This window comes from Motacilla alba, chromosome 10, assembly GCF_015832195.1.
Source record: "Motacilla alba alba isolate MOTALB_02 chromosome 10, Motacilla_alba_V1.0_pri, whole genome shotgun sequence".
NCBI classification, from domain to species: Eukaryota; Metazoa; Chordata; class Aves; order Passeriformes; family Motacillidae; genus Motacilla; species Motacilla alba.
The window spans coordinates 3,722,638-3,747,548 of NC_052025.1; the positions used below are offsets into that span (position 1 = coordinate 3,722,638).

At 59.8% G+C, this 24,911-nt stretch overlaps 3 protein-coding genes across 4 annotated transcripts in view; 1 reads left to right on the forward strand and 2 right to left on the reverse strand.

The window, feature by feature from the left end:
• EDC3 (enhancer of mRNA decapping 3) overlaps positions 1–1,148 on the reverse strand; it is a 29,982-nt gene extending 28,834 nt beyond the window's left edge. Inside the window, exon 1 of one of the 2 annotated variants that reach the window (XM_038147019.1) lies at positions 1,095–1,148. The gene's annotated coding sequence lies outside the window, so the exon portion shown is untranslated. The remainder of the gene's footprint in view (positions 1–1,094) is intronic. The other variant, XM_038147020.1, reaches the window with a different exon arrangement.
• Positions 1,149–2,303: 1,155 nt separating this feature from the next.
• LOC119705305 (cytochrome P450 1A4-like) lies at positions 2,304–10,271 on the reverse strand. The gene is made up of 7 exons (XM_038147574.1): positions 10,223–10,271; positions 7,594–8,463; positions 6,452–6,578; positions 6,113–6,202; positions 5,903–6,026; positions 5,406–5,492; positions 2,304–3,468 (listed from the first exon to the last, which is right to left on the reverse strand). The coding sequence occupies exons 2-7, from the start codon at positions 8,425–8,427 to the stop codon at positions 3,162–3,164; spliced, it is 1,569 nt and encodes a 522-aa protein (XP_038003502.1). The 5' UTR covers positions 8,428–8,463; positions 10,223–10,271; the 3' UTR covers positions 2,304–3,161.
• Positions 10,272–13,893: 3,622 nt separating this feature from the next.
• Positions 13,894–18,731, forward strand: LOC119705013 (cytochrome P450 1A5-like). Its single transcript, XM_038146906.1, has 7 exons — positions 13,894–14,052; positions 14,897–15,766; positions 16,361–16,487; positions 17,006–17,095; positions 17,182–17,305; positions 17,931–18,017; positions 18,231–18,731. Exons 2-7 carry the CDS (start codon positions 14,933–14,935, stop codon positions 18,535–18,537), a joined length of 1,569 nt encoding a protein of 522 aa, XP_038002834.1. The 5' UTR covers positions 13,894–14,052; positions 14,897–14,932; the 3' UTR covers positions 18,538–18,731.
• The last annotated feature ends 6,180 nt before the right edge of the window (positions 18,732–24,911 follow it).

Here is a 24,911-nt window from a genome sequence, read left to right on the forward strand (position 1 = left end):
CCCTCATGGATAAACACAGGGAACCCCCCAGGGACAAACAAAGGGAACTCCCCAAAAATAAACACAGGGAATCCCCCAGGGATAAACACAGGGATACCCCAAAAATAAACACAGGGATACCCCCCCAGGGATGAACACAGGGGAACCCCATGGATAAACACAGGGATACCCCATGGATCAACACAGGGAATCCCCCAGGGACAAACAAAGGGAACCCCCCCCCCCCCCAGGGATAAATATAGGGAATCCCCCCATGGATAAACACAGGAAACCCCCAAAAATAAACACAGGGATACCCCCAAAAATAAACACAGACCCCTCCCATGGATAAACACAGACCCCTCCCATGGATAAACATGGGGAACCCCTCGTGGACAAACACAGGGGAACCCCAAAAATAAACACAGGGATACCCCATGGATAAACACAGGGATACCCCCCAAAAATAAACACAGGGAATCCCCAAAGACAAACACAGAGAACCCTTCATGGATAAACACAGGAAACCTCCCCATGGATAAACACGGGGAACCCCATGGAAAAACACAGGAACCCCCCAAAAATAAACACAGGGATACCCCATGGATAAACACAGACCCCTCCCATGGATAAACACAGACCCCTCCCATGGATAAACACGGGGAACCCCTCCAAAAGGTAAACACAGGGCCCCCCCAAACCACAAGACCCCCCCAAGCAAGCACAGCCCCCCCACAGATAAACACAGGCCACGTCCATAGGTACACACAGGGCCCCCCACAGGTACACACAGGGAGCCTCATATGTAAACAGGGTCCCCATGGGCAAACACGGCCCCCACAGGTAAATACAGCAACCCCCGGGCAAGCACGGGATCAAACACAGCTTAACCCCTTGTTAACCACAGCCGCCCTTCAGGCCTCCCGCTCCGTGCCTGCCGGCCCCACCTCCCCACCACGGCCCGTTCAGGCCGGGCAGGGCCTGGCGCCGCCACCGCGCCTCACGGCAGCGCAGCAGAGCCCCAGCCCCCTGGGAAGGCGCCGTGTCAGCGCAGCCCGCTCCCCCCGCAGCGCCGGGCCGTGCCCGCCGCGCCCCCCGCGCCCCGCGCCCCTCACCCGCCGCCGCCGCTCCCGCCTCAGCGCGGCCCCTCCGCCTCACGCCGCGCCGCGTGACGCCACTTCCGGCCCCGCCCCGCGCGCCGCTCCGCCCGCCGCGGGGCCAGAGAGACGGCGCGGGAGCCGCGCTGTGCGCATGCGCAGCGCCCGCGGCAGCAGCCGGAGTGTCACACACCCGGGTCACACACCTGGGTCACACACCTGTCACACACCGGGGTCTCACCTGGGTCACACACCTGTGCAACACCTGTGTCACACCTGGGTCACACCCGTGTCACACACCTGGGTCTCACCTGGGTCACACACCTGTGCAACACCTGTGTCAGCTGTGTCACACCTGGGTCACACCTGTCACACACCTGTGTTACACCTGTGTCACACACCTGTCACTTCTGTCCATCCATCCCTGCATCCCCTCCATCCCTTCCATCATCTCCATCCCCTCCATCATTTCCATCACACCATCCCTTCATCATCTCCATCCCTTCCATCATTTCCATCCCTTCCATCATCTCCACCCCACCTCTGTCACCTTTTCATCCCTTCCATTCCGTTCATCACGTCCCTGCCCTCCATCAGCTCCATCCTCTTCATGCCCTCCGTGCCCTCCCGCGGCTGCTCTCCTCCACAGCAGCAGTGCAGGCCACCACACCAAAATCAACAATAATTCCGTGCTCCAGCAGGGCTGGGAGCTCTGGAGGGCTGATCCCTGCAGGGACACCCCCTGGGGATGAGCAGACCCCAACTTTCCATAGAGTCCCCTCTTATTTCCACGGCAAACTCATGCTTATTGCATTTTTTGTTTGTTTTTTGTGGGAAACTGTGCAAAGCTTTGGATGTAATGGTGCTCTGAGACGGGGATGAAGCATCCCCCCCACAGCGGGCTCCCTGAAAGGCTGGGTTTGACCTGCTGATTCCAGTTTTCCAGGGGTAGAAAGCCACTCCCAATTTGTAGTGAAGCCCTGAACTGATCCAGAGCTTGGCCTTTATCACCTTTCTGCCTTTACACAGGAGAAAGACCAGAATCAGCTCCCTTTGGGACTAAAAACTTCCCCCAAGGCCACTGGAGTCACAGCCCACTCATTCCCACGGGAAAAACCCCAATCCAACACCCCAACTCACATTTTAGGGATGACAGAGGGGCGTACGGTGCTTTTCCCCCACAAAAAATCATTTCCCAGTGGAAGACGACCAGAAAGAGACTTAAGAGATGTTCCTGTCAGTATTTATTGGGTTAGAAATACGGTGTGGTTTCCATCCCAGCACACAACTGCGTCCCAAACAGGCACAAACAGGCAGGATCTGCTGCTCCATTTGCCATGAGGCTTCACCGGCCCGCTGGCTAAAGCTGAACGCAGCAAAAGGCACCTCCTGCAATCTGAAACCCGTGCTCCGTAACCTGGATATAGAAATCTATTGCTTGATAAAGAAAAAAAACCCCTGATATTAAAAAAGGCAGCAAGTGCAGCGTTAGTCTGAAAGCCAGGAGTGTCCTGCAGTTCCCTGTCCCTTTTCCCCAGTCCTTTGAGATTTTCCAGGAGGCTCCATGGTAGGGATTGATTTAAAAGTCTCAATTTGTGAGCAGCTCTGCTGGCGGATTTTTGTTTTTGATCCGTAGGAACCCTCAGGAATTCACTCCGTGAGTTTACATTCAAGGAGTCCGGGTGTGTGGGCGCACCCAGGATGGGTCCCCTCGAGGTGGGCGCTGCTGAAGGCTCCCAAACCTTTCTGAAGCACCCAATCCCAGCGGGACGATGAGCCGGAAAAGGGGATTTCACCCTGTGGGATGAGGCTGGGCAGGACCCCCCGAGAGGAACCTGCAGGTTTATTTCCATTTGGATGGAGGGAGCTGCCCGTGGCAGGTGGAGGACATCCCACCACAGCCCACCCTCCAGCATCCCCCACCCCACCACAGGCCGCAGGGCTCCACGACACCTCTGGGGAGCATCCACGTGGGAAGGGCTGCTGGAAGAGCCCCACCAAGCCCAGCTGCCACCCCCAGGAGAGGAGCCATCCTCCTGCGGAGCAGCGCGGCGAGGAGCCGAGCATCCAACCCCCTCCAGCAGCTCACGGAGGGCTCCCGCCGGGGAATCGCTGCCGGATCTGGAAGGCCTCGCACTTCTTGTACTTCATGGTCAGGCCGTACTGGGGCGTGACGTCCACCTGCTCCCCGGGCCTCAGGCTGAAGTGCAGCTGCTGCAGCAGCGTGGTGAGGAAGAGGAAGATCTCCCAGCGGCCGATGGTCTCGCCCAGGCAGCGGCGCCGGCCCAGCCCGAAGGACAGCACCTTCTCGCTCTCGGCGCGGCTCAGCGCCGTCCCCGCCGCGCTCAGGAACCGCTCGGGCCTGAAGGCTGAGGGCTCCTTCCACAGGGTCCTGCGACGCGGAGGGGACATTCCTGAGGGGGTGGCTGGGGACACGACTTGTCCAGTGCCACCCCCTGCCACGGCAGGGACATCTTCCACCGCCCCAGGGTGCTCCAAGCCCTGTCCAGCTACGGGAATGTGCCCTCTGTTGACAGAGTGACCAAACTATCCTTTGTCCCCTCAAAAAGGAAAAAAGCCCACAAGTTTCTTTCCTCAATTGGCAAAGAAGACACCTCATAGGACCTGGGGGACTTCACCTCAAACTTAAGGACAGCCAACTGGACAGGAGCCAAAAAGTCCCACCTGAGCAATTCAGTAGAAGAAGAAGAGAACAAAGGAACTAATGGCTTCTGTGAGGTGTTTTACCAGGAGCAAGAACCTCTCTTGCACCTGGCTCGGTTTTTCTCTGTAAAGAGTTTTGTTATTTTGCCTTTTAACGAAACTTTTCTGTTTCCAGCACTGCCACAGAAGCCATCCTGCTGATTTTATGCCTTCTAAGGTAACTGAACTATCTTGGGTGGGATATAGACCTCCAAGAGCTTATGAGACCTGGCTCCAAGAGACCATCATCCAGCCTGGCCTTGGACACTTCCTGGGATCCAGAGGCAGCCACAGCTTCTCCTGTGTCAGGGCCCCCCACCCTCCCAGTGGGGAATTCCTTCCCAGGATCCCATCCAGCCCTGCCCTCTGGCAGTGGAAGCCGTTCCCTGTGTCCTGTCCCTCCATCCCTTGTTCCCAGTCCCTCTGCAGCTCTCCTGGAGCCCCTTCAGGCACCGCTGGGGGCTCTGAGGTGTCCCAGGTCCCACCTCCAGAGCAGAGGGCTGCAGCCCTTGGGTGCTGTGACAGTTTTGCCCTCCTGCAATGGGGTCAGTGACCAAAACCCCTCCTCCTTGCAGAGAGGAGCTTTGCAGCGCTGTCTCACTCCACCAGCCCAAACCGCCCTTGGCAGGCTCTGGCCGTGATCCACAACACCAACTCGTGTCAGACTCCATCAGCTCAGCCCGCTGAAACCTCTGATCCAGGCTCAGGCTGTGTTTGCCCAGGCAGACACCAGAGATGGATAGAATTCCATCCATTTAATCCCAGCAGCCAGAGAACCTGCAGCTTCAGCACTGGCATCAGCCAGCAGCCCTTCAAACAGAGAAAATGGGGACCAGGGGGTTTCCTGTTTTGAGTCCTCTCAGCAGAACTTCCCAATCTGTCCCAGAGCAGCTGCTGGGAGGTGCCAGGGGGGATTTAACAGTGTCTCAGCTGGGAATTTCTGCTGGGATATGTGGAATCCTCTCTGCCCTGAGGACAGCGCTCCCATCCCATGCTCACGCAGGAGCAGGAGGGATATCAGGAGGTTTCTGGCCTCTTGGGGTGTTTGGATACAAACATCTTGAGCTTTGATCCAAACCACCCCATCTGGGAACCCCCCCCTGCATCACTCCTTAGCTGACTCCCTGCTGGAATGTCTCTGCTGGCAAGCAGTGGAGGGGCAGGATGGGGCTTTGCTTTCCAGTCCCCTCATCATTCCCAAAGTTGATTATCAGCAACAACAACACGAGCCCATCGCCTTTAACAGGGTCACGGCACCACATTTTTCTCCCTTAGAAAGGGGAGCGAGCAATTCCCATTGAGTGCATGCAGAGCCATCAGCTCGGATCATGGGATCTGCTTGGCAGCAGGATTTTCTGATTCCTGACTCTCCAGCAGCCTGAGCAGCACATAAATTAGACAATCCCTGGCGCTGGGGAGCTGCTGAACCAGGGTCCAAGTCAAGCTGGTCCAGCCCCATGCCCAGCAGAGCCAAGGCTGGGCTCAGCATCAAACCCACCCCATTTTTGGTCCAATCTGCCCTTTTGAACATGATCCATTCGTTTCTTGGCGTGAGGGTAGGCATGATCTGGGTGCTGAGAGCAGCCACGGCAGCCTGGAGGAGCAGGGGGGGTTTGGGATACTCACTCATCGTGGTTCACTTGCCACTGGTTGATGAACACACAGGTGTCCTTGGGGATGTAGTAGCCATTCAGCACCGTCGCTTTTGTCGTGCTGAAGGGAACAGAGAAGTTAGAGGAGACCCACAGCTCCTGACAAGCCAAAGCCCAGAGAGTCCTGCAGGGGCTTCATCTTCAAAGCCCTATTTGTGCCCTTGGGACTGGCTAGGAAATACCCCAGATTGTACTCGGGGGGTTTAAGGGTCTTGGTTTCACTTTCCTCCAGCAGAAAAATTCCAGTTTCACTGCACAGCTCATTCCAGACGAGTTGGGATGCGGTTCCTCCCAAGGCAGGAGGAAATATAAACCCAGGGGTGTTCTGCCAGCAAAGGTTTGTGGGGTGAAAGCACCCTCAAAACAAAGGATTCAACCCCAGAAGGGCAACATGCTGGAATATTTCCCCCTCACAGGGATCAACTCCCTTCCAAAAACCCCAAACACGCTGTCGGCCGCTCCAGCCCGTACCTGTGCGGGATGGTGAAGGGCAGGAAGGAGGAATGCCTGAACATCTCCAGGATGAAGGCTTCCGTGTAGGGCAGCGTGCCCCGGTCCGACAGCCGCGGCCGCCTCTCGCGCCCGATGGTGCGGTCTGGGCCAGGTGGATCAGGAACAGGGTCAGGATCAGGGCTGAGCACAGAGCTGTTGGCCCCAGAGGGATGCGGGTCATGCACTCACCCAGCTCTTCCTGGATCTTCTTCTGGATGTCAGGGTACAAGGCCACGTACATGAGGCTCCAGGACAGGGCAGTTGCCACAGTGTCAAAGCCTGGATGGGCGTGGAGGAGGCATTTAGTGACCACAAGAGCACAGGTGAGCGGGTGTTTCAGATTCCACCGCTCCAGATGTTTGCTCCCCCATCAGCTGCCACCAAAAAGTGCTCAGGAGGGCACCCAACAGCAGCTCCACACACCCAAAGGTGGCCAACGTGTCCGCGCAGCAGCTCCATGTCCCCACCCAGCCTCCAGCTTTGGGATTTGTCCCAAAGATCCAACGGTGCCCTCAGAAACATTCCCACCTGCCCCAAAGAGGTCGTTGACGATGTGGATGATCTTCTCGTTGGAGAGCTGGACACGGGTGTCCTCCCCGGAGCTGTTCTCCTGGCAGTGCCCGATCAGCGAGTCTGTGATGTCCCGAATGTGCTCCTGGGGAAGAATCCACAGAATCACCGGGTTGGAAGAGACCTTCAAGACCATCGAGTCCAGCCCAGCCCCAACACCCCACTGAACCCTGGCACCCAGTGCCACATCCAGGCTGTGTTAAACACACCCAGGGGTGGTGACTCCAGCACCTCCCTGGGCAGAACATTCCAGAACTTTATCATCCTGTCTGTGAAAAACTTCTTCCTGCTATCCAACCTGTATTTCCCTTGGTGCAGCTGGAGGCTGAGTGCTCTGCTTCTGTCAGTGCTGCCTGGGGAGAGAGCCCAGCCCCACTGAGCACAGGCACCTTTCAGGAGCTGGTGGCTTGGGGACACCATGGACAAACAGGGATGGGGAAACCTGCCTCAAATGTCTTGGGGGAGGAATCACTGCAGCTCAGACGCTTGCACGGGGCTTTGCTGGGCGAGGCAGGGAGTTCTGGATGCTGGGAGCTTTAGGCTTTCTGTGCTGAAAGACTCTGACTGCCAGGAGAGCACTGCATTTGACCTGAGGCCATGGAGAAGGCTTCCAAAATTGATTGATAGCCCTGGGATTACTGGTGTGTCATTGATTAGGAACATGCAATGTCACAGGATGGGAAACTTAGTTTTTGAGGTTTTAGAGTATACTAATAGATACAGAGCAAGATGGAGGTGTCAGGGCAGAGGCTGATTGTTCTTCTTTACCTTCTTTCTTTTTCTTCATGGGTTTGGGTGGTATTTTGTAATTGGGAATTTTGTAATTAGCTGCCATTTCTTAATTGGATAGTTTAGCCTTAAAAGAACCTTGTAACAGGAGATAGTTAGCCGTTTTGTGCCTTGCTAATGAAAGACTGCAGAACTCACTGCTGTGAGGCTGTAACATAGGTAAGAAATAAACACCCGAGCCTGAAGGTGAACTATCGCCTCAAGCGCCTTAAATCCCGACCTCCAAAGAGGCAGGAAAAGGAAGCCAAAAACCAGCAGCAGGGGACACTTGCAGCCATCTCCACCACACCCGAGAGCATCCGAGCCCTTACCTTATCAAAGCTGCTGTAATGCTCCTGCACAATTTTCTGCACGAAGGCGTTGAAGCGCCGGTTGATGTCCCTGAAGACCTCCATGGTGCGGCTGGGCAGGTAGCGCAGCACGGGGATGAAGTCGGCAGGGTGGCCGCTCCCAGCCACCTCCCCAAATTCATTGCTCATGTTCACCAGGCTGAGCAGCTCCTGGTCGTCGTGCTCGTAGCGCTTGCCGAAGCACATGGCGCAGATGACGTTGGCCACCGACACCACCAGGTACTGGTTAAGGTCAAACCTCTTCTCCTGCTCCATCAGCTGCAGGAACTTGGTGACCAGGTACTCGGCCTCCTTGGAGACGTGCTCCTCCAGCAGGCAGCTGGAGGACGACGTGGGGCTGGGGGCGATGGAGAAGCTCTTCAGGGCGCTCTGCGCCAGCCTCCTGCGCGCTTTCCACACCTCCCCGGAGTCGGGGCTGAACGCCAGGCTCTGCCCGTTGGAGATGTAGTGGAAGCTGGGTAGATCGGGGCGCCCCATGAAGTCGTCTCCTTGCTTGACCAGGGCTTGCCGGATGGTGTCCAGCCCGCTGAGCACCAGCACGGGCCGGGTGCCGATGCGCACCTCCATCACGTCCCCGTAGCGCCGGCTCAGCCGCGTCAGCGCCAGGTGCGTGTCCCCGCGCAGCTCCAGCACGCTGCCCAGCACGGGATAGCCCCGCGGGCCCGGCGGCCGCCGCAGCCCCGCGGGCACGGCCGGCTGCAGCCGCTGCAGCAGCGCCAGCACCAGGCACAGCGCGGCGGCCGCCAGCAGCACCTCGCCGGCCGACACCACGCCGGGGCTCCCCAGCGGCCACATGGCAGCCTCCAGCGGCACCGCCGGCACCGGGCGGCCCTAAAGGGGAGCAGCGGGTCAGCCGAAGAGCCGCGAGCAGCGAGGGGCTGCCTGACACGGACAGGGAGCCACAGCCCTGCGGCGGCTCGGGGCATGCAGCTGCCCCTGCAGCACTGCGGGGTTCCAGCGGCACACGCTGGAGACCCGGGAATGCTCCAAAGGCACCCACCCATCCTTTCAGCGGGACCTCAACCCGTCAGAGACTTTGCAGCACCCCCTTCCCTACAGCAGACCCTTGGAGTGGCGTGCAGAGCCCTCAGCAATAACCCAGAGATGGCTTAGGAGCTGGGGCGGGTCTCTGGGCTGAGACACCTGGAGGTGTTCCTGACACTGGGACGGGGAGCCACAGCCCTTCAGCAGCTCAGGGCATGCAGCTGCCCCTGCAGCACTGCGGGGTTCCAGCGGCACACGCTGGAGACCAGGGGAGGCTCCAAACACACCCACCCATCCCTTGAGGGGGTTCTCAACTCTCTGAGCCTTCAGTGACACCCCTGTCCCCACAGAAAACCCAAGCCCCCACTGGCACAGCCATGGCTCCTGCCCAGGGAAGCCAGTCTTGTAAAACACAGCACGGGAAACTGCAGCTCAGCAAATGCCTGGGGAGCAGGAGCAGAGGAACAGCAGCTCCTTCATGAATGTGCTTCCAGCACCACCAAACCCATCAGGAGTCACAGCCAGGAGGATGGACCTGCTGGCCACAGGGGACTTGGGGATGCCACAGGGCTGCTCTGTGAGAACACGCAGCTCACTGGGCCAGCAGGGGCACCCAAATGTGACCTCCCTGGTCCTATACCCATGTTCAACCCCTCCCTAAACACTCAACCCGTCAGAGACTTTGTGGCATCCCTTTTCCCACAGCAGACCCTCAGAAATAAACCAAAGATGGGTTTGGAGCTGGGGCCTGTCTCTAGGCTGAGACACTTGGAGCAGTGACAGTGCAGAACAGGACAGGAGCAGAGCCGGGCTTCACTTGTTATCCACAGTTGTCGCACTTTAGGAAACCCCTCGAACTGAAAAGCAGGGTTTTTGCTAGCCAGGAGTGGAAGCAATAGGTCCCCCAACTTTTTGTCTATGTGCCAGGGAAGCAAAGACGCTCTCTCAACTACTGGACCTTTCTTTCCTTCCAGAAGTTTTTTCCAGAGCTCTGGGCTAGAGGAGAGCTGATCCTGATTTGAGTCACCGAGCCACCACTCAGCAGCATGTGAAACACAGCCGTGCCTGGGATCGTCCCTGAGACCCACGGTACAAAAAAAGAACCCTGCCCACAGCAGGGGCCAGAGGGATGGCTGCACCCGCTCCCAGCTCTGTCAGAAGCCATGGAATCAGAGTCCCCCCAGTTGGAAGGGACTCCTAAGGATCACCGAGTCCAATTCCCAGCTCCTCAAGGGAAGAAATCCATCTGAAAACCCCGAGAAGGGCTGGGAAGAGGGTGGCTGTAAAATCCCCCTTTCCCTTGGGTTTGGCAGGGCGCCACAGCCACCCACGGGACACCTGCGGGGAGATTCCGGGGGGCTCTGGGGACCTTGCACCGCAGCCGGTGCTGCCCAGCCGGGACCCCTTCCCAGCCCTCGGCAGCGGCAAGACCCGCGAGGGGAGCACTATCCCCAGGACCCCCCAAACCACCTTCCAGCAAGTGAGGGATGGATGCTGCTGGCGTCGGATAGGCAGGACAGCCCACGGCGGGGCTGTCCATCACCCAGGGGTGCTGGAAGAGCCCCTCAGGCCCCGTCCAGGGCGGTCTGGGCTCTCCGGTACTCACCTCGGCGGGAGCGGAGCGGAGCAGCGGGAAGGGCCCGATCCCGCGGCAGGTGCCCGCTGCCCGCGGCTCCTGCTTTATATGCATCGCCCCGCGCGCTGATTGGCCGGGCCGCCTCCCGTCACGTGACCCCCAACTCCCCAAGAACTCCCCGGACCCCCCCACACCCCCCCATCCCCGGCCTCCCCCTCCCCGGGGCTCCCCCCGGGCCTGGGCTGCGGGACCCCCGCTCCCCGCGCATCCCCGGGGGGGAGGCTGCGAGGCGGCCGGGAGGAGGGTTCGGGAAGGGAGGGGGAGTCCCGATCAGTCGTGGCGTGGGGTGCGGGGGTGGGGGGGTGTCGGTGCCGCCCGTGGGTTCCAGCCCGGGGCGGGCATCGCGTGCGAAGAGGGCGGGATGTTTGGGCAAACCCGCACCGCCCCGGTCACTCCAGTCACGCTACCGGCAGGATCTTAAAGGCGCCGGTCCCGCGCCCCGCTGCTCCCCGGGACCCCCCCGGGGGCAGGCCCGGTTGCCGTGCTCGCCCCCAGACCCAGAGGGTTCCATACGGCCGCGGCCGCGCCCCCCGCCCCGGTGCCCGCAGCCCCCGCGCATCCGCCGTGTCCGGAGCCGCGGGGACAGCGGGAGCGTGGGAAAACCGCCCCGGGCAGCGCCGTGCGGGCCGGGAGGGGGGGACTGGGGGGTTCAGCCCCCGCGGGGCTCCGCGAACACGCGGGGATGAGCGCGGACCGCTCGCCGCGGGGCTTCAGCCACCGCGCAGCTCCCCGGGGGCCGTGCCCGTCCCGCCGCCGGAGCGCCCGGTAGAGCAGAGCGGCGGCCACCGGCTCCGTGCGTGTCCCCCCGCCTCGCGCTGCGGGACCACCCCACAGCTCCACAGGGACCCCGCGGGGACGCGGGCGGCCGGGCAGCCCCGGGGGGTCACGGCCCTGGCTGCCCCGGCCCGGTTAAAGATTGTCCAGGTTCGCGTGAGAAGCGGCCGTGCCCTGTGTCACCTCTGTCCCCTGGGGACAAGGCGACCCGAGGGGCGAGGTGGGGCTGGGATGGGGCGCAGGGTGCAGCCGGAGGGAGGGGCGCACGCCGTGGCGGATGTTCGGGGTCCGCCGGGGGCTCGGGCAGAGTTTGCAGCCCCCAGCCCCGCTCCCCGCGGGGTGACAGGCCAGGTCCTGCCCTGCAGCGAGGACCAGGGGGACCAGCCCGCTCCCAAAATCTGTCCCCTCCGCCCTCATCCTTGTTCCCAGCCCAGCCGCCACGAGGTGGGACATAGGCCAGGGGGTCCCGCCCCGCCGGGGGGTCCCAGAGGTGGCGTTAGGGACATCGCGTGCGAAGGGGCTCCGGCCAGACCCGGGAGGGCCGTCCTGGTCACTCGCAGTCACGCTATGGGTGGGTGGGGGGGGAAATGGTTTTTAAAGGACCAGGGCGGTGGCCTCCCGTCCAGGAGCCTGGCCCGGGGTCAAGGCGGCGCCGGAGCAGCTCGGGATCAGCTCCCCCCACGGCTGGCTGCGGGCTGGAGAGCTTGGGGGGGGGTCCGCATCCCTGGGGACAATCGTCGGTGTCAACAGGGGTGCCCTCTGCCGCAGGCGGCTGCATCACCTGCGAGGGGACGGCGCTGCCCCTGTCATTTGTGTCCCCTCGAGAGGACACGGTCGTCCCAGCCCTTTCCAGCCACGGGGAGAGGGGAGTGCCACCTGAAATGTCCCCTCTTAGCGCCAGGCGACACCGAGCCGTGCCCCGCGCTGCGGGGCTGCTGGCCACAAATGTCCCAAAGGTGCCCCAAGGCTGGGGACACTCGTCAGGGCGTCCATACAGCCCGGCCGGGGATGGCTCTGGTACCTCGTACAACACCTGGCACAACGCTCTGTGCGTCTGTCCGAGTGTCCCCGCGTCCCTCCTGCGGGTGTGCGAGCGCCCAGTCCCCGCACACCTGCGCAGGTGTGTCCCCGCACGGACACGCCACGCACGGAGCCGCATCCGTGTGCGGGGACAGGCTCGGGGGCGCGAACCCCCTGCGTGTCCCGCGCAGCTCCGTGTCCCTCGGGCGTGGGCAGGTGCTCGTGCCACACATACCGTGCCACGCGTGCCTGCGGGCACCGTCACCCTGCCGCTCCCGCCTGTCCCCGCACGCACAGCCCGACCCCGCGGGACGGTGACCCACGGAGGGGACAGCGACACCCAGCAGCGACAGGGGGCTGGCAGCGTCCCCGCTCCGGGGATCCACGGCCGGGGCTGGGGGTGTTTTGGGGGTGGTTTTGGGGTGGTTTTGGGGTGTGAGGCTGCCTGGCACGCAAGGCAGCAGCTCTTAACGCTGTTCTCATCAGGAGGCACCCTGCCCTCGCAGGGCTCGGCAGCCACCGGGGAGGGCTGGGACAGGCTGGAAGAGGGTCCTGGGGAACATCTCCGGGACTCTCCCCGGCTTCTCCAGAGCTTTGGGATGTGATGGATGAGGAGTGGATCGGTTCAGCAGCAGCACAAGTCTGAAATGCTGCTGGGGAGGGCGGGGGGTCGCTCAGTCCCTCAGCCCCAACCCCACCCCGTGCAATGGGTCCGGGTAGACCCATAGGGATGGGAGGATCCAGCCCTCCGGACGAGCCCTGCTCCTGCAGCCTGCCTCCCCAAAAGCGTTCCCAAGGGTCCTGCCGGGGCCGGGAGGGCTGCGGCATTCCCGGGAATTATCAGCAGGAATATTAGCAGCCGGAGTTTTGTAATTGTTCTTGCCAAACATTAATGAACGGCGTCATTGCTATTAACGAGCCCGATTAGACCAGATGTTGAAAGCCTTTATTAAATATTAGCTCAGCTTTTACCTGGGCCAAATTCCCCCTGGAATTTTCGAAGATTGAAGGAGACTTCGGGCCAAACCCCTAAGCTCTGGCTCATTCCTGCTCATCCCAGCTGCACTTCCCAAACTGCCCTGAATTTTGCCCCGCCTGGCGAAGCGGCCCCGCTGGCTCGAGCATTTCCCTGTCGGGTGTCACCCAATGTTTTGGGGGATGAACTGCCGCAGCCTTGCCCCGTTGTGCCCCTTCACCTCTCCTATCTGCCGGGCTCACCTCCTCCCCTCTGCCCCGCCACTCCTCCTCCTCCTCGTTGCCTGTTTGCCCCGGAGGAGCCGGGGGAAGCGAGCCAGCCGCCTTCTCACGCAAACCTGGCCAATCGTTAACCTGAGCCTGGCTCTGCCCCTGGCCCGGAGGATCCTGCCGCCACCGCTCCCAGGACAGGGGACCTGCCGGATGGTTCCCCAGGGATGGATGGGGTGCCTTGTCACAAACATGTCCCCTCGCTCCCAGCACCTCCAGAGTGGCCATGGAGGTGACAGCCCTCTCTGGCTGCTGGGAACAGCCTGGCCAGCCCAGAAACGTTTTTTGGGGAAATGTTGGCACCCACATTCCATGGGCAAGCAATGCTGGCAACATGTCCTACATCCTCCCCAAGGCAGGGTTTAGGGACCCCCTTCTTCCTCCCTGTCCTGGGGACCACCTTCTGCCTCCCCACAGCAGGCTCCAGGGCCTGGCCTGGGAGAAGAAGTCACCATTCGTGTCCCAGAACCTGTTGGAGGGGAGAAAGGCTCTTCCCTGGCTTCTTGGGCAGGTTCCAGCCAGGGTCAGCCCCGCTTGTTAATGGGTAGCTACTGCCAAGGGCTTTTACAGCGGGAGAGGGGAGATAAATACCCAGTGCTGCAGTGAGGGGAGAGCTTAGGCAGCTGTGCACTCACAGGTGGCAGGAGGAGAAGGACCAGGCAGAGGAGAGCGAGGTGACAGGAGAAGAAGGTTGAGGAGACAGAGGAGGATTCCCCCCTGCTCCTGGTGCCAATCCCTGCTGGGTGCCTAAAACCAGCCAGGTAGGAGAGAGCTTGTGTGTTTAGGGAGGGGTTGAACATGGATATAGGACCAAGGAGGTCACATTTGGGTGCCCCTGCTGGCCCAGTGAGCTGCGTGTTCTCACAGAGCAGCCCTGTGGCATCCCCAAGTCCCCTGTGGCCAGGAGGTCCATCCTCCTGGCTGTGACTCCTGATGGGTTTGGTGGTGCTGGAAGCACATTCATGAAGGAGCTGCTGTTCCTCTGCTCCTGCTCCCCAGGCATTTGCTGAGCTGCAGTTTCCCGTGCTGTGTTTTACAAGACTGGCTTCCCTGGGCAGGAGCCATGGCTGTGCCAGTGGGGGCTTGGGTTTTCTGTGGGGACAGGGGTGTCACTGAAGGCTCAGAGAGTTGAGAACCCCCTCAGGGGATGGGTGGGTGTGTTTGGAGCCTCCCCTGGTCTCCAGCGTGTGCCGCTGGAACCCCGCAGTGCTGCAGGGGCAGCTGCATGCCCTGAGCTGCTGAAGGGCTGTGGCTCCCCGTCCCAGTGTCAGGAACACCTCCATGTGTCTCAGCCCAGAGACCCGCCCCAGCTCCTAAGCCATCTTTGGGTTATTGCTGAGAACCGCAGCGGGTTCTGCACGCCAGTCTAAGGGTCTGCTGCAGGGAAAGGGGTGCTGCAAAGTCTCTGACGGGTTGAGGTCCCGCTGAAAGGATGGGTGGGTGTGTTTGGAGCATTCCCGGGTCTCCAGCGTGTGCCGCTGGAACCCCGCAGTGCTGCAGGGGCAGCTGCATGCCCCGAGCCGCCGCAGGGCTGTGGCTCCCTGTCCGTGTCAGGCAGCCCCTCGCTGCTCGCGGCTCTTCGGCTGACCCGCTGTCCCCCTTTAGGGCCGCCCGGTGCCGGCGGTGCCGCTGGAGGCTGCCATGTGGCCGGTGGGGAGCCCCGGCGTGGTGTCGGCCGGCGAGGTGCTGCTGGCGGCCGCCGCGCTGTGCCTGGTGCTGGCGCTGCTGCAGCGGCTGCAGCCGGCCGTGCCCGCGGGGCTGCGGCGGCCGCCGGGCCCGCGGGGCTATCCCGTGCTGGGCAGCGTGCTGGAGCTGCGCGGGGACACGCACCTGGCGCTGACGCGGCTGAGCCGGCGCTACGGGGACGTGATGGAGGTGCGCATCGGCACCCGGCCCGTGCTGGTGCTCAGCGGGCTGGACACCATCCGGCAAGCCCTGGTCAAGCAAGGAGACGACTTCATGGGGCGCCCCGACCTCTACAGCTTCCGCTTCGTCACGGACGGGCAGAGCCTGACGTTCAGCCCCGACTCCGGGGAGGTGTGGAAAGCGCGCAGGAGGCTGGCGCAGAGCGCCCTGAAGAGCTTCTCCATCACGCCCAGCCCCACGTCGTCCTCCAGCTGCCTGCTGGAGGAGCACGTCTCCAAGGAGGCCGAGTACCTGGTCACCAAGTTCCTGCAGCTGATGGAGCAGGAGAAGAGGTTTGAGCCCTACCGGTACCTGGTGGTGTCGGTGGCCAACGTCATCTGCGCCATGTGCTTCGGCAAGCGCTACGAGCACGACGACCAGGAGCTGCTCAGCCTGGTGAATTCAGCGGAGGAGTTCACCGATGTGACTGCTGCCGGCAACCCCGCCGACTTCATCCCCGTGCTGCGCTACCTGCCCAGCCGCAGCATGAAGCTGTTCATAGACTTCAACAGGTACTTCCTCAGCTTCCTGCAGAAGAGGGTCAAGGAGCACTACGAGACCTACGACGAGGTAAGAGCTTGCAGGACACTCACCTGCTCTCCTCCCCTCTCTATCAGCGAAGTGTTTGCGTTCTGGCAGCCCAGCAGCAATGGCCATTGTCTCTCCCCAGTCCTCCTTCTCGTGGAGTCATAGTGTATTATAGAATCATGGAATATCCTGAGTTGGCTCAAACGTGGGTCATCCAATCCAGCTCCTGGCCCTGCACACACACCCTGAGCATCCCTGAGAGCGTTGTCCAAACGCTCCTGGAGCTCTGGCAGCCCTGAGGCTGTGCCCATTCCCTGGGGAGCCTGAACAGAGCCCCACCACCCTCTGGGGGAGGAACCTTTTCCTGATGTCCCACCTGAACCTTCCTGGACTCAGCTTCGTGAGCCTCTCAGTGTCTCCTCCATTCCCTGTGTGATGTGGCCAGTCTGGTGGCTGTACCGAGGGTTCCTCGGAGAACCCTCTCCATGTTTCCGCAGGGACCACCAGTGAGCTGAGGGACGATGCTCCCCAGAGCTCGTTTGACCCCAGGCTACCACAGCACCGGGTGGGGCTGCCCAGGAGCACCCAACCCCTCTGCCAGTCCTGCTCCATGACCTCGCCTCCTCTTCCTCTCAGAACAACATCCGGGACATCACGGACTCCCTCATTGAGCAGTGCCTGGACAAAAAACTGGGAGCAAACACGGCCACGCAGATCCCCAAGGAGAAGATTGTCAACCTCGTGAACGACCTCTTTGGAGCAGGTATCCTCCCACCTTTCCTCAGCTCTGGCAGAGGCTCTCAGATTTTCTCCAGCTCTTCCTGTCTGACCCTTCCTTGTCCAACAGCAGGCAGCTGGTTTGGGTCTGAGCACTCGCTCTCCTGCTCACTGGACCTTCCAGGGATACCTCTAGAGACCAGTCTGGGATATCAGCTCTGGAAAAGTGAAGGGCATGGGTTATATAGCTCAGCTGAACCTCACAATCTAGAGTGGTTTTTCCTGGCTGAGGGAGATGTCTGTGGGCTGATTCACCTTTCTGTGGAAATTCCCCCAATTCTGGAGAAGCTCTACAAACCTGACACAACCCGGGAGTGGGACAGGTTGAGAGAGCAGGATGTTTTAGCAAAGTTCATTATGGCAGAATAAAGCCCCAAGCCCTGCTGTGTGTCTGGGATGTCCCCTGCCCCCTCGGCCAGCCCGGGCTGCCCTGTGTGATGGTCAGCCCTCAGGCCAGGGTGGGTGCTGTGCTCAGCTCACCCACAACCCATCCTCTTTGCCCAGGCTTCGACACCGTAACCACAGCCCTGTCCTGGAGCCTCATGTACCTTGTGACGAACCCCGACATCCAGAAGAAGATCCAGGAAGAGCTGGGTGAGTGCGTGACCCGCATCCCTCTGGGGCCAACAGCTCTGTGCTCAGCCCTGATCCTGACCCTGTTCCTGATCCACCTGGCCCAGACCGCACCATCGGGCGCGAGAGGCGGCCGCGGCTGTCGGACCGGGGCACGCTGCCCTACACGGAAGCCTTCATCCTGGAGATGTTCAGGCATTCCTCCTTCCTGCCCTTCACCATCCCGCACAGGTACGGGCTGGAGCGGCCGACAGCGTGTTTGGGGTTTTTGGAAGGGAGTTGATCCCTGTGAGGGGGAAATATTCCAGCTTGTTGCCCTTCTGGGGTTGAATCCTTTGTTTTGAGGGGGCTTTCACCCCACAAACCTTTGCTGGCAGAACACCCCTGGGTTTATATTTCCTCCTGCCTTGGGAGGAACCGCATCCCAACTCATCTGGAATGAGCTGTGCAGTGAAACTGGAATTTTTCTGCTGGAGGAAAGTGAAACCAAGACCCTTAAACCCCCCGAATACAATCTGGGGTATTTCCTAGCCAGTCCTAAGGGCACAAATAGAGCTTTGAAGATGAAGCCCCTGCAGGACTCGCTGGGCTTTGGCTTGTCAGGAGCTGTGGGTCTCCTCTAACTTCTCTGTTCCCTTCAGCACGACAAAAGCGACAGTGCTGAACAGCAGTGGGCTGGCAGAGCTGCTCCAGGGACAAGGTGTCTTTGAGGCACCGTGTTAAGGCTTGTGGAGGACACAACTGTCCTCACAAAACCACCCCTTTGGGTCACACCCTTCAGGAGCAGCCTGACAGTCCCCTGAGGATGCAGAAGAACCTTTGGGCTTGCCCAGCTCTCCATCTTTTCTCTCCCCAGCACCACCAAGGACACAGTGTTGAACGGCTACTTCATCCCAAAGGATCGCTGTGTGTTCGTCAACCAGTGGCAAGTGAACCACGACGAGTGAGTACCGTGTGAAGCACAATCCCTCCTGTGGTGACAAACAGGTCCTTTCCTGTGCTGGCAAACAGGTCCCCTCCTGCAGTGACAAACAGGACCCCTCCTGTGGTGGCAAACCATCAGGGATGTTCTTCCCGACAGTTCCCACCTTCCAGTGTCCCCCCGACACCCATGACCAGGAGAAACCATCTCAACACCCGATGTTCTCCCTTCCAGGAAGCTTTGGAAGGACCCAGAAACCTTCAACCCCGAGCGTTTCCTCAGCGCTGACAGGACCAAAGTGAACAAAGAGGACGGGGAGAAGGTGCTGGTGTTTGGCCTGGGGAAGAGGAGGTGCATTGGGGAGAACATTGCCCGCTGGCAGGTGTTCCTCTTCCTGGCCACGCTGCTCCAGCAGCTGGAGTTCAGCGTCTGCGAGGGCGGCAGGGTGGACATGACCCCGCTCTACGGACTGTCCCTGAAGCACAAGAGGTGTGAGCACTTCCAGGTCAGGCAGCGCTTCCCCATGAAGGGCAGGAGCTGAGCAGTGGGAACAGACATCTCCAGCGTGTCCTGGCAGCAGAGCTGGGTCTGGAACCACTTTGTGGCGTGATGGGATAAACTGAAACTGTCAGGACTTCTGCTTTATTTGCTTCGTTTCGTAGCAGTTGCTGCCTGGTTTGTTTCCTGGTGTTTCTAGTGTTGGATATTCCATTAAATGTTGGCTGTTCCACCACACCCAGTCTTGGACTGTGTCCTTTTGGAATCACTCTCTGGTGGATGCAGGACAGCCAACCCATGCCATAACCCCACAGCCCCCCTCAGAATTACAGAATTATAGAATTGTTTAGGTTGGAAAAGACTTTAATGTCACAAGCCCAGCAGCGCCAGGGCCACTGCTAACCCATGTCCCCATGTGCCGCATGTTTTAACACCCCCAGGGATGGTGACTCCACCACCGACCACCTTCATGGTGAAGAAATTTTCCCAACATCTAAACCTCCCCAGGGGCAACTTGAGCCTTCATCCACCTCCTCCACCACGGTGGGTGGTGGCCCTGGAGGACACGGGGAAGGACACAAGGTAGGACACAAAGAGGCCAGGGCACAGACCCCCTCTGGGACCCTGAGTAGGACGCAAAAAAGGACACAAGGGAGGACACAAGGGAGAACACAAGGAAGGACACAAAGGAGGACACAAGAGAGGACACAAAGAAGGATACAAGGAAGGATCCAAGGAAGGACACAAAGAAGGATACAAGGAAGGATCCAAGGAAGGACACCTTCAGCCCTGGCTACTGGGAAAGCCGAACTGCTGCTGTTCCGGGCTGGAACAAAGGTGTTTTCACGACAGGAAAATAATGACACCCAGGAATTGCTCCAGCTCAAACCTAAGAGTTTACATTGGCTGCCAGTCAGCCCATGGCAGCAGAGCCAGATGCCTCCTTTTCCCCAGCTTTGCACGCAAAGCCATCCCAGCCAACCCCGGCACCTGGCAGCGATGACACGGGGACAAGCGCAACCCCGGTGCAGCGCGCTCTGTCCTGCACCCGTTCCCAGGGGAGGGTTCTGCCCCCACAGCCCCAGACCCCGAGCAGTGGGGCTCCAGCCAGAGCTCCTGCCATGTCCAAATGCCAATCACTCATCAGGCGTTGCACAAAAGCTTCCCAGAAGAGGCAGAGATGAAAGCGTGGTGGGGAAGAGAATGGGGAAGCCGATTGCTCAAGGCTTCGGGGAGATCCTGGCTTGTCCAGACCCGCTGAAACACCCTGGGGCAAAAGCAGTGACTCTGTGTGTCCAGGCCCTGCTTGGTCGCCAGTTTGTGGTGGAACAAGGAGGTGACACAGCCTCAGAGCCACCCAAATTCTTAGAGCCAGCACAAGCAGCTGTTGGCATCACACCAGCCTTGTCTTCCCCCCTTAACGTCATGATCCCAACATGGCAGGAAAAGCACGGGAGGGGAAGGCCCAAACTGCTGCAGGCTACCAAAGGCATTGGAAAAAATGTGGAAGGATGCTTTAGGACAACCCATGAGGTTCACCAGCCAAATAACAGCTCCACCAACTATGACAGGGACGCAGGTCAATGCACCAGAGTCCCAAACCCACTTCCCACAAGGGACATCCCACAGGTCAGTGCACCAGAGTCCCAAACCCACTTCTCACAAGGGACATCCCACAGGTCAATGCACCAGAGTCCCAAACCCACTTCCCTCAGGGGACATCCCAAAGCCAGCATTCCCCTGCTGCAGGGGAAGGTGGTATCATCCACTGGAGGTGCACCTAACCTGTGCCTAAGCTGATGACTCAGAAGAGCAGCAAGATTGTTGGGGACTCATCAGTGCCATGCTGTCCCCATGGGGTGGACTTGGCCCCGTGGGGACACGCGATGCCGGCCCCTCTGTGGGACCACAGACCTCGTTTGCTGCAGCCATTGCGTGACTCCCGTGCCCCAAAGGCTGGCTGGGTGTGCTGATAAGCCTGCAATAAGCAGGAGCAGATAGAAAGAACAGAGGGAATTTTTTTCCCCCTTTGCAGATGAGAGTTTTATAGCCCCGGGGCAGATAAGCAGCTGAATATTAACAACAGTGGTGTGGAACAGCGTCTCGCCGGTGGGAGGGCTCCCCAAGATCCATTCCTGGAGGGCTGAAGAAGTCACCTCTGTGTCAGGATGGAGCAGGGGAAGGGAAGAGGCTGGAGGAGAGAGGAACGGGCAGGCAAATCATCCTTCCCTTCTCTTCATGGGGCACGTGGCAAAGCAGCCACTTTAAAACTCCCTACCTGCACTCAGCACCTCTCCCTCTCTTGATGCCAATGGAACCATCCCACGGAGCTGTGGAAGACCTTTCCAGGCATTCTGCAAAGGCAGGAGGGACCCCTGAGACCTTGGTCTGAAACCCCTGCATGCTCACCTCTCCTTGGACATCCCTTCCAGCAGGCCAGACCCCAGGAGAGGCTCCAGCTTTCCTACTGGGCTCCGTAAAATCACAGCATGGAATCTCCTGAGCTGGAAGGGACCCCAAGGATCATCAGTCCAGCCCCTGCACAGACACCTCAACAATCCCACCCTGTGCCTCAGAGTGCTCTCCAAATGCTCCGGGAGCTCTTGGGGCTCACTGTGCCCGTTCCCTGTTCAGTGCCCCACCACCCTCTGGGTGAGGAGCCTTTTCCTGGTACCCAGCCTGAACCTCCCCTTTTCACCATCGCTGCCGTGAAAGCCTCAGCAACTCACAGTAGGTGAGAGGCTCCAGGTCCCCTATCTCTGCCTGCCCCTAATGACCTTCCTCAATTAAGCCCTCCAATTACTCCCCGGGCAGTCTGCGAGCGCCACGGTTTCGTTACTGGAATCAGGGCGGTGATAAGCCAGGGAAGCTTTGATCACTCCATGGAAAATTGCTTTTATGGTTGGTTTTAAAGTGAGTCATGAGTCCAGCCACAGCAGCAGGGCTCCAGCTCCACTTCCAAATGCTCCCAGCACCCTCATTCCTGCAGGAAAAGCTCTGGGCAGACACAGGCTTCTCCCTCTGGCTGAGACACCTGCCTGATGCCAGCACTCGAGCTGGTGGCATCTCCTCTCTGGGGAAGTCAGTCCCTAGCCCAAAAATGGGCCAGAACAACCACTTGTGACTCTCCTGGGGGGAAGAGAGGAGTTGTTCTAAGACCTGACAACCCTCCCGATTAAAAGTGAACCCTGCATTTCTAATTTCTGTCCTTTGGCTGTTTGGGATCTGTTGTCAGGAGCCATCTCCCCACGGGGATTAATAATTCTGTGTCTCACTTTTGCTGTTTGTCCCCAGCACTGGTGACAGAGGAAAACCCCCAACACCATCTTTTTCTTTGCATCTCCACAGGCACAGAACTCCACACAGGTTTCTGCCTTTTGGGGGGAATAAAAATCTCTGCTCAGCCGCCCTGAGCAGCTTCTGGGGTGCTGGAGCTGGTGGGTCAGGGAGCTGCTGGCTCTCCAATCCATCCAGGTTGGACTCGTGGGTGGAGCAGAGCTGGATCCAAAGGAGCTGGGTGCATTAAACCCAGCATGTGGCTCTGCTCCAGTGGCACTCCCAAATCAGCCCGAACCCTTTTCCCTCCTGCCGCCCTCCCCTCCCTCCTCCCGGCGGGAAGGAGGCTGAGTTTGGGCTGATCGATCCTCCCGTGCCATTCGCAAGGGTGATTCATGAGGTTCCTGTGAATCAGAGGGCAGGAAAGAGGGCAAGCATGGAGTTTGTCCCCAGGCTGAGAAGGGAACAGCAGAGATGCAGAGATAGCTCCTGCCTGCACGCAAAGGGATCCCAGGAATTCCCTCAAACCTGGCTGTACACCCACCCTGGCAGGATTTTCCGTGGCCTGGGAGATTGGAGCACCAGGGGCCACCAGGTCCCACAAGCACCAGCAGTGTGAGCCAAAAGCCTCTGGAATGGTGGATGCTCCTCAAACTCTGCAGTTTGAGAGAGCTGGGATGTGTTCAGGGCTGGCTGTCCCCTGGGTGTCCCCAAGGCTGGCCCTGGTGGCAGCGTAGCAGTGGGAGGTGGGGTCACACAGAGGGACAGGCTCTCACGTCCCCCCCACAGCAAGAGGTCCCAGCTGTCTGCTCCACTCTCGCACCCCTAAAATCACCCCCCTGAACCCCAGCAGGGTGGGTAGAGCAGGGCTGGTGCTGTCAGGGTGGGGGACACAGGCGGGGGGGTGAGGAGAAAGGTCACCTGCTGAGAGCCAGCGTCCCCAGCCTGCTCCCTTCACCTGAAAACATCCCGGAACGAAAGGAACGAGGGAGAGCCCTGAAAGGAGGCTGTCCTCCACAGCCGAGGGGGGTTTGGGGTAGGCAGGGGGACGAGGCATCCCGAGAGGCAGGACTGGGATGGAGAGAGCGGGATCCGACCTCACTGAAGCACTGCTGTCCCTGAACGCCCTCCGGTGGCACCTGGGGCACAGCTCCGCCAGCGGCACCGAGCAGCGCCGGGCTTTACCGCTCTCGGGACACTTTCCGCCAAGAGGGGCACTTGGGGAGGGGGATCTGTCGGAGACGGACCCCCTTGCAGAGCACCCCGCATCCCCCAGAGCCCCCGCAGCCCTGGGAGGAGCTGGAGCAGAACCGGCCAAACCCGGCTCCCTCCGGGGCTTTTCCAGCTGGGAGGTGAATCCTCCGGGCTGGAACGAGCCGGGAGCTGTCCCGCTGGCTTTACTCGGCTGTTCGCAGCCGCCTGCGGACCCTGCGCTGTCTCGCACACCCCCGGCAGGATCGCTTCCCTTTCCCGGCCCGCCCCTCTCATCCCGCCCGCGCTGCCGGGATCCCTCGGGGGCTCCGAGCTCCACAGGGAGCCCATCCAACCAGCCGGGGATGCAGGGCGACAGGGCAGGCGATTTTCCATCCTCCACTCCGCCGGGATTTCACTCTCAGCTTCTCCTCCGCTGCATTTCCCCCTCCTTTTCTTGACTTCTCTTTCCCTGCCGGTTCCAGCCGGCTGAAGGGCCCCCTCTCCTGGAGATGTCCATCCCAGCCTCGCTGCCGTGAATCCATCCTTCCCCTCCAGCCGGGGCATCGCCCACCCTCCAACCAAGACCCTTCCAGGGAAAAATTCCAGCCGGGACTGCAATCCCCTCCGTGTCTCCCCGCACGGACCGGCCTCAGCCCGATCCCCGCACCGTCCTTGCAGCCAGCCCTGGGCGTGCTGAGGCTCCCGGGGCTCCCGGGGCAAGGAGAAGCCCCGGGGCCAGAGCGTTTCCCTGTTCCTCGGATGGACGGGGAGCGCCTGGAGCTGGGCGCCGTTCCCCACCGAGCGGGGGTCGTGCCCGGAGTTTTCCCCACCGGGGAGAAGGCTCCAGGCTCCAGCGGTGCCGTGCTGAGGATTTTTGTGGAATTCTGTGCCACCCCAAACAGGCCGAGACCTCGCAGGGCAGGGCAGGGCAGGGCCGGGTGTGCGGTGCGTGCCTCGGTGACCGCGGGTGCACTTTCAGCTGCTTTCAGTTCCTCCCTGAAGGAGCCTGGGAGAGGATGGAGCCCCTTCCACACCTCCCCGAGGCCAGAGGAACATTCCAGACGCCCGGGGGGAACTCGGGGCTGACCCCAGTAAGGCGTCCCTGGATCTTTGCTGCGCGCTGCTAGAGCAAGGATGCGCTTCCTAAAAATGAGCTGGGCTTTGCATCCCGCTCCCGTGGCTGCTGGGACCTCCCCGGCGCTGCATCCCGACTTTCCCTGTCCCCTGCGGTCCCTTCGTCCCCATGGGATCAGGGAATGGGTTGGGTTGGAAGATACCTTAAAGATCACCGATTAATTCTATTGATTTATTCTATATTATGATGTCATATCATGTCGTTATATGACATTGTATTATGTCATGCTCTCTGATATGTTTATGTGATGTCATGCTATATATTATTAGTTATTTGAGCAATTTTATTGCATTATTGTTACTATTAATAACAATAATTCTACATATAATATCTCCTAGGACCACAGAATCAGGGAATGGGCTAGGTTGGAAGGGAGGGCTAGGTTGGAAGGGACCTTAAAGATATTATATCATATTATGTTTATATTATATTATATTATATTATATTATATTATATTATATTATATTATATTATATTATATTATATTATATTATAATTTTTCATTGTCATTTGACCATTTTAACGTTATTTATTGTAGGCTTTGTAACACTTTTTATTATTTTATTGGCATTTTAGCATCATTTCAGTACTACTTTGCACCCATGTGAGCGCACACCGGGCAGTAACCGGGGGGGGGGGGCGGTCTGTCCCGGTCCCCGTGCTGCTCCTGGTGCGGGTCCCCGTCCCGTTCCCGGTGCGGATCCCGGTGCTGGTGTTGTTCCGGCGCAGGTGCGGGTCCCTTTACCGGTCCCTACGCGGACACCGGTGGCAGTCCCATTGCCGGTGCAGCTCCCGCTCCCATTGCCGGTGCA

What these genes read in the sequence shown, in the direction of transcription:
- LOC119705305 (XM_038147574.1), bottom strand. Translation starts at nt 8,427, where the DNA reads ATGTGGCCGCTGGGGAGCCCCGGCGTGGTGTCGGCCGGCGAGGTGCTG. An exon ending in GAAGATCCAGGAAGAGCTGG is followed by an intron (nt 6,027 to 6,112) that starts GTGAGTGCATGA and finishes CACCTGGCCCAG; the next exon opens with ACCGCACCATCGGGCGCGAG. An exon ending in CCCTTCACCATCCCGCACAG is followed by an intron (nt 5,493 to 5,902) that starts GTACGGGCTGGA and finishes TGTTCCCTTCAG; the next exon opens with CACGACAAAAGCGACGGTGC.
- LOC119705013 (XM_038146906.1), top strand. Translation starts at nt 14,933, where the DNA reads ATGTGGCCGGTGGGGAGCCCCGGCGTGGTGTCGGCCGGCGAGGTGCTG. An exon ending in GAACGACCTCTTTGGAGCAG is followed by an intron (nt 16,488 to 17,005) that starts GTATCCTCCCAC and finishes CTCTTTGCCCAG; the next exon opens with GCTTCGACACCGTAACCACA. An exon ending in GAAGATCCAGGAAGAGCTGG is followed by an intron (nt 17,096 to 17,181) that starts GTGAGTGCGTGA and finishes CACCTGGCCCAG; the next exon opens with ACCGCACCATCGGGCGCGAG.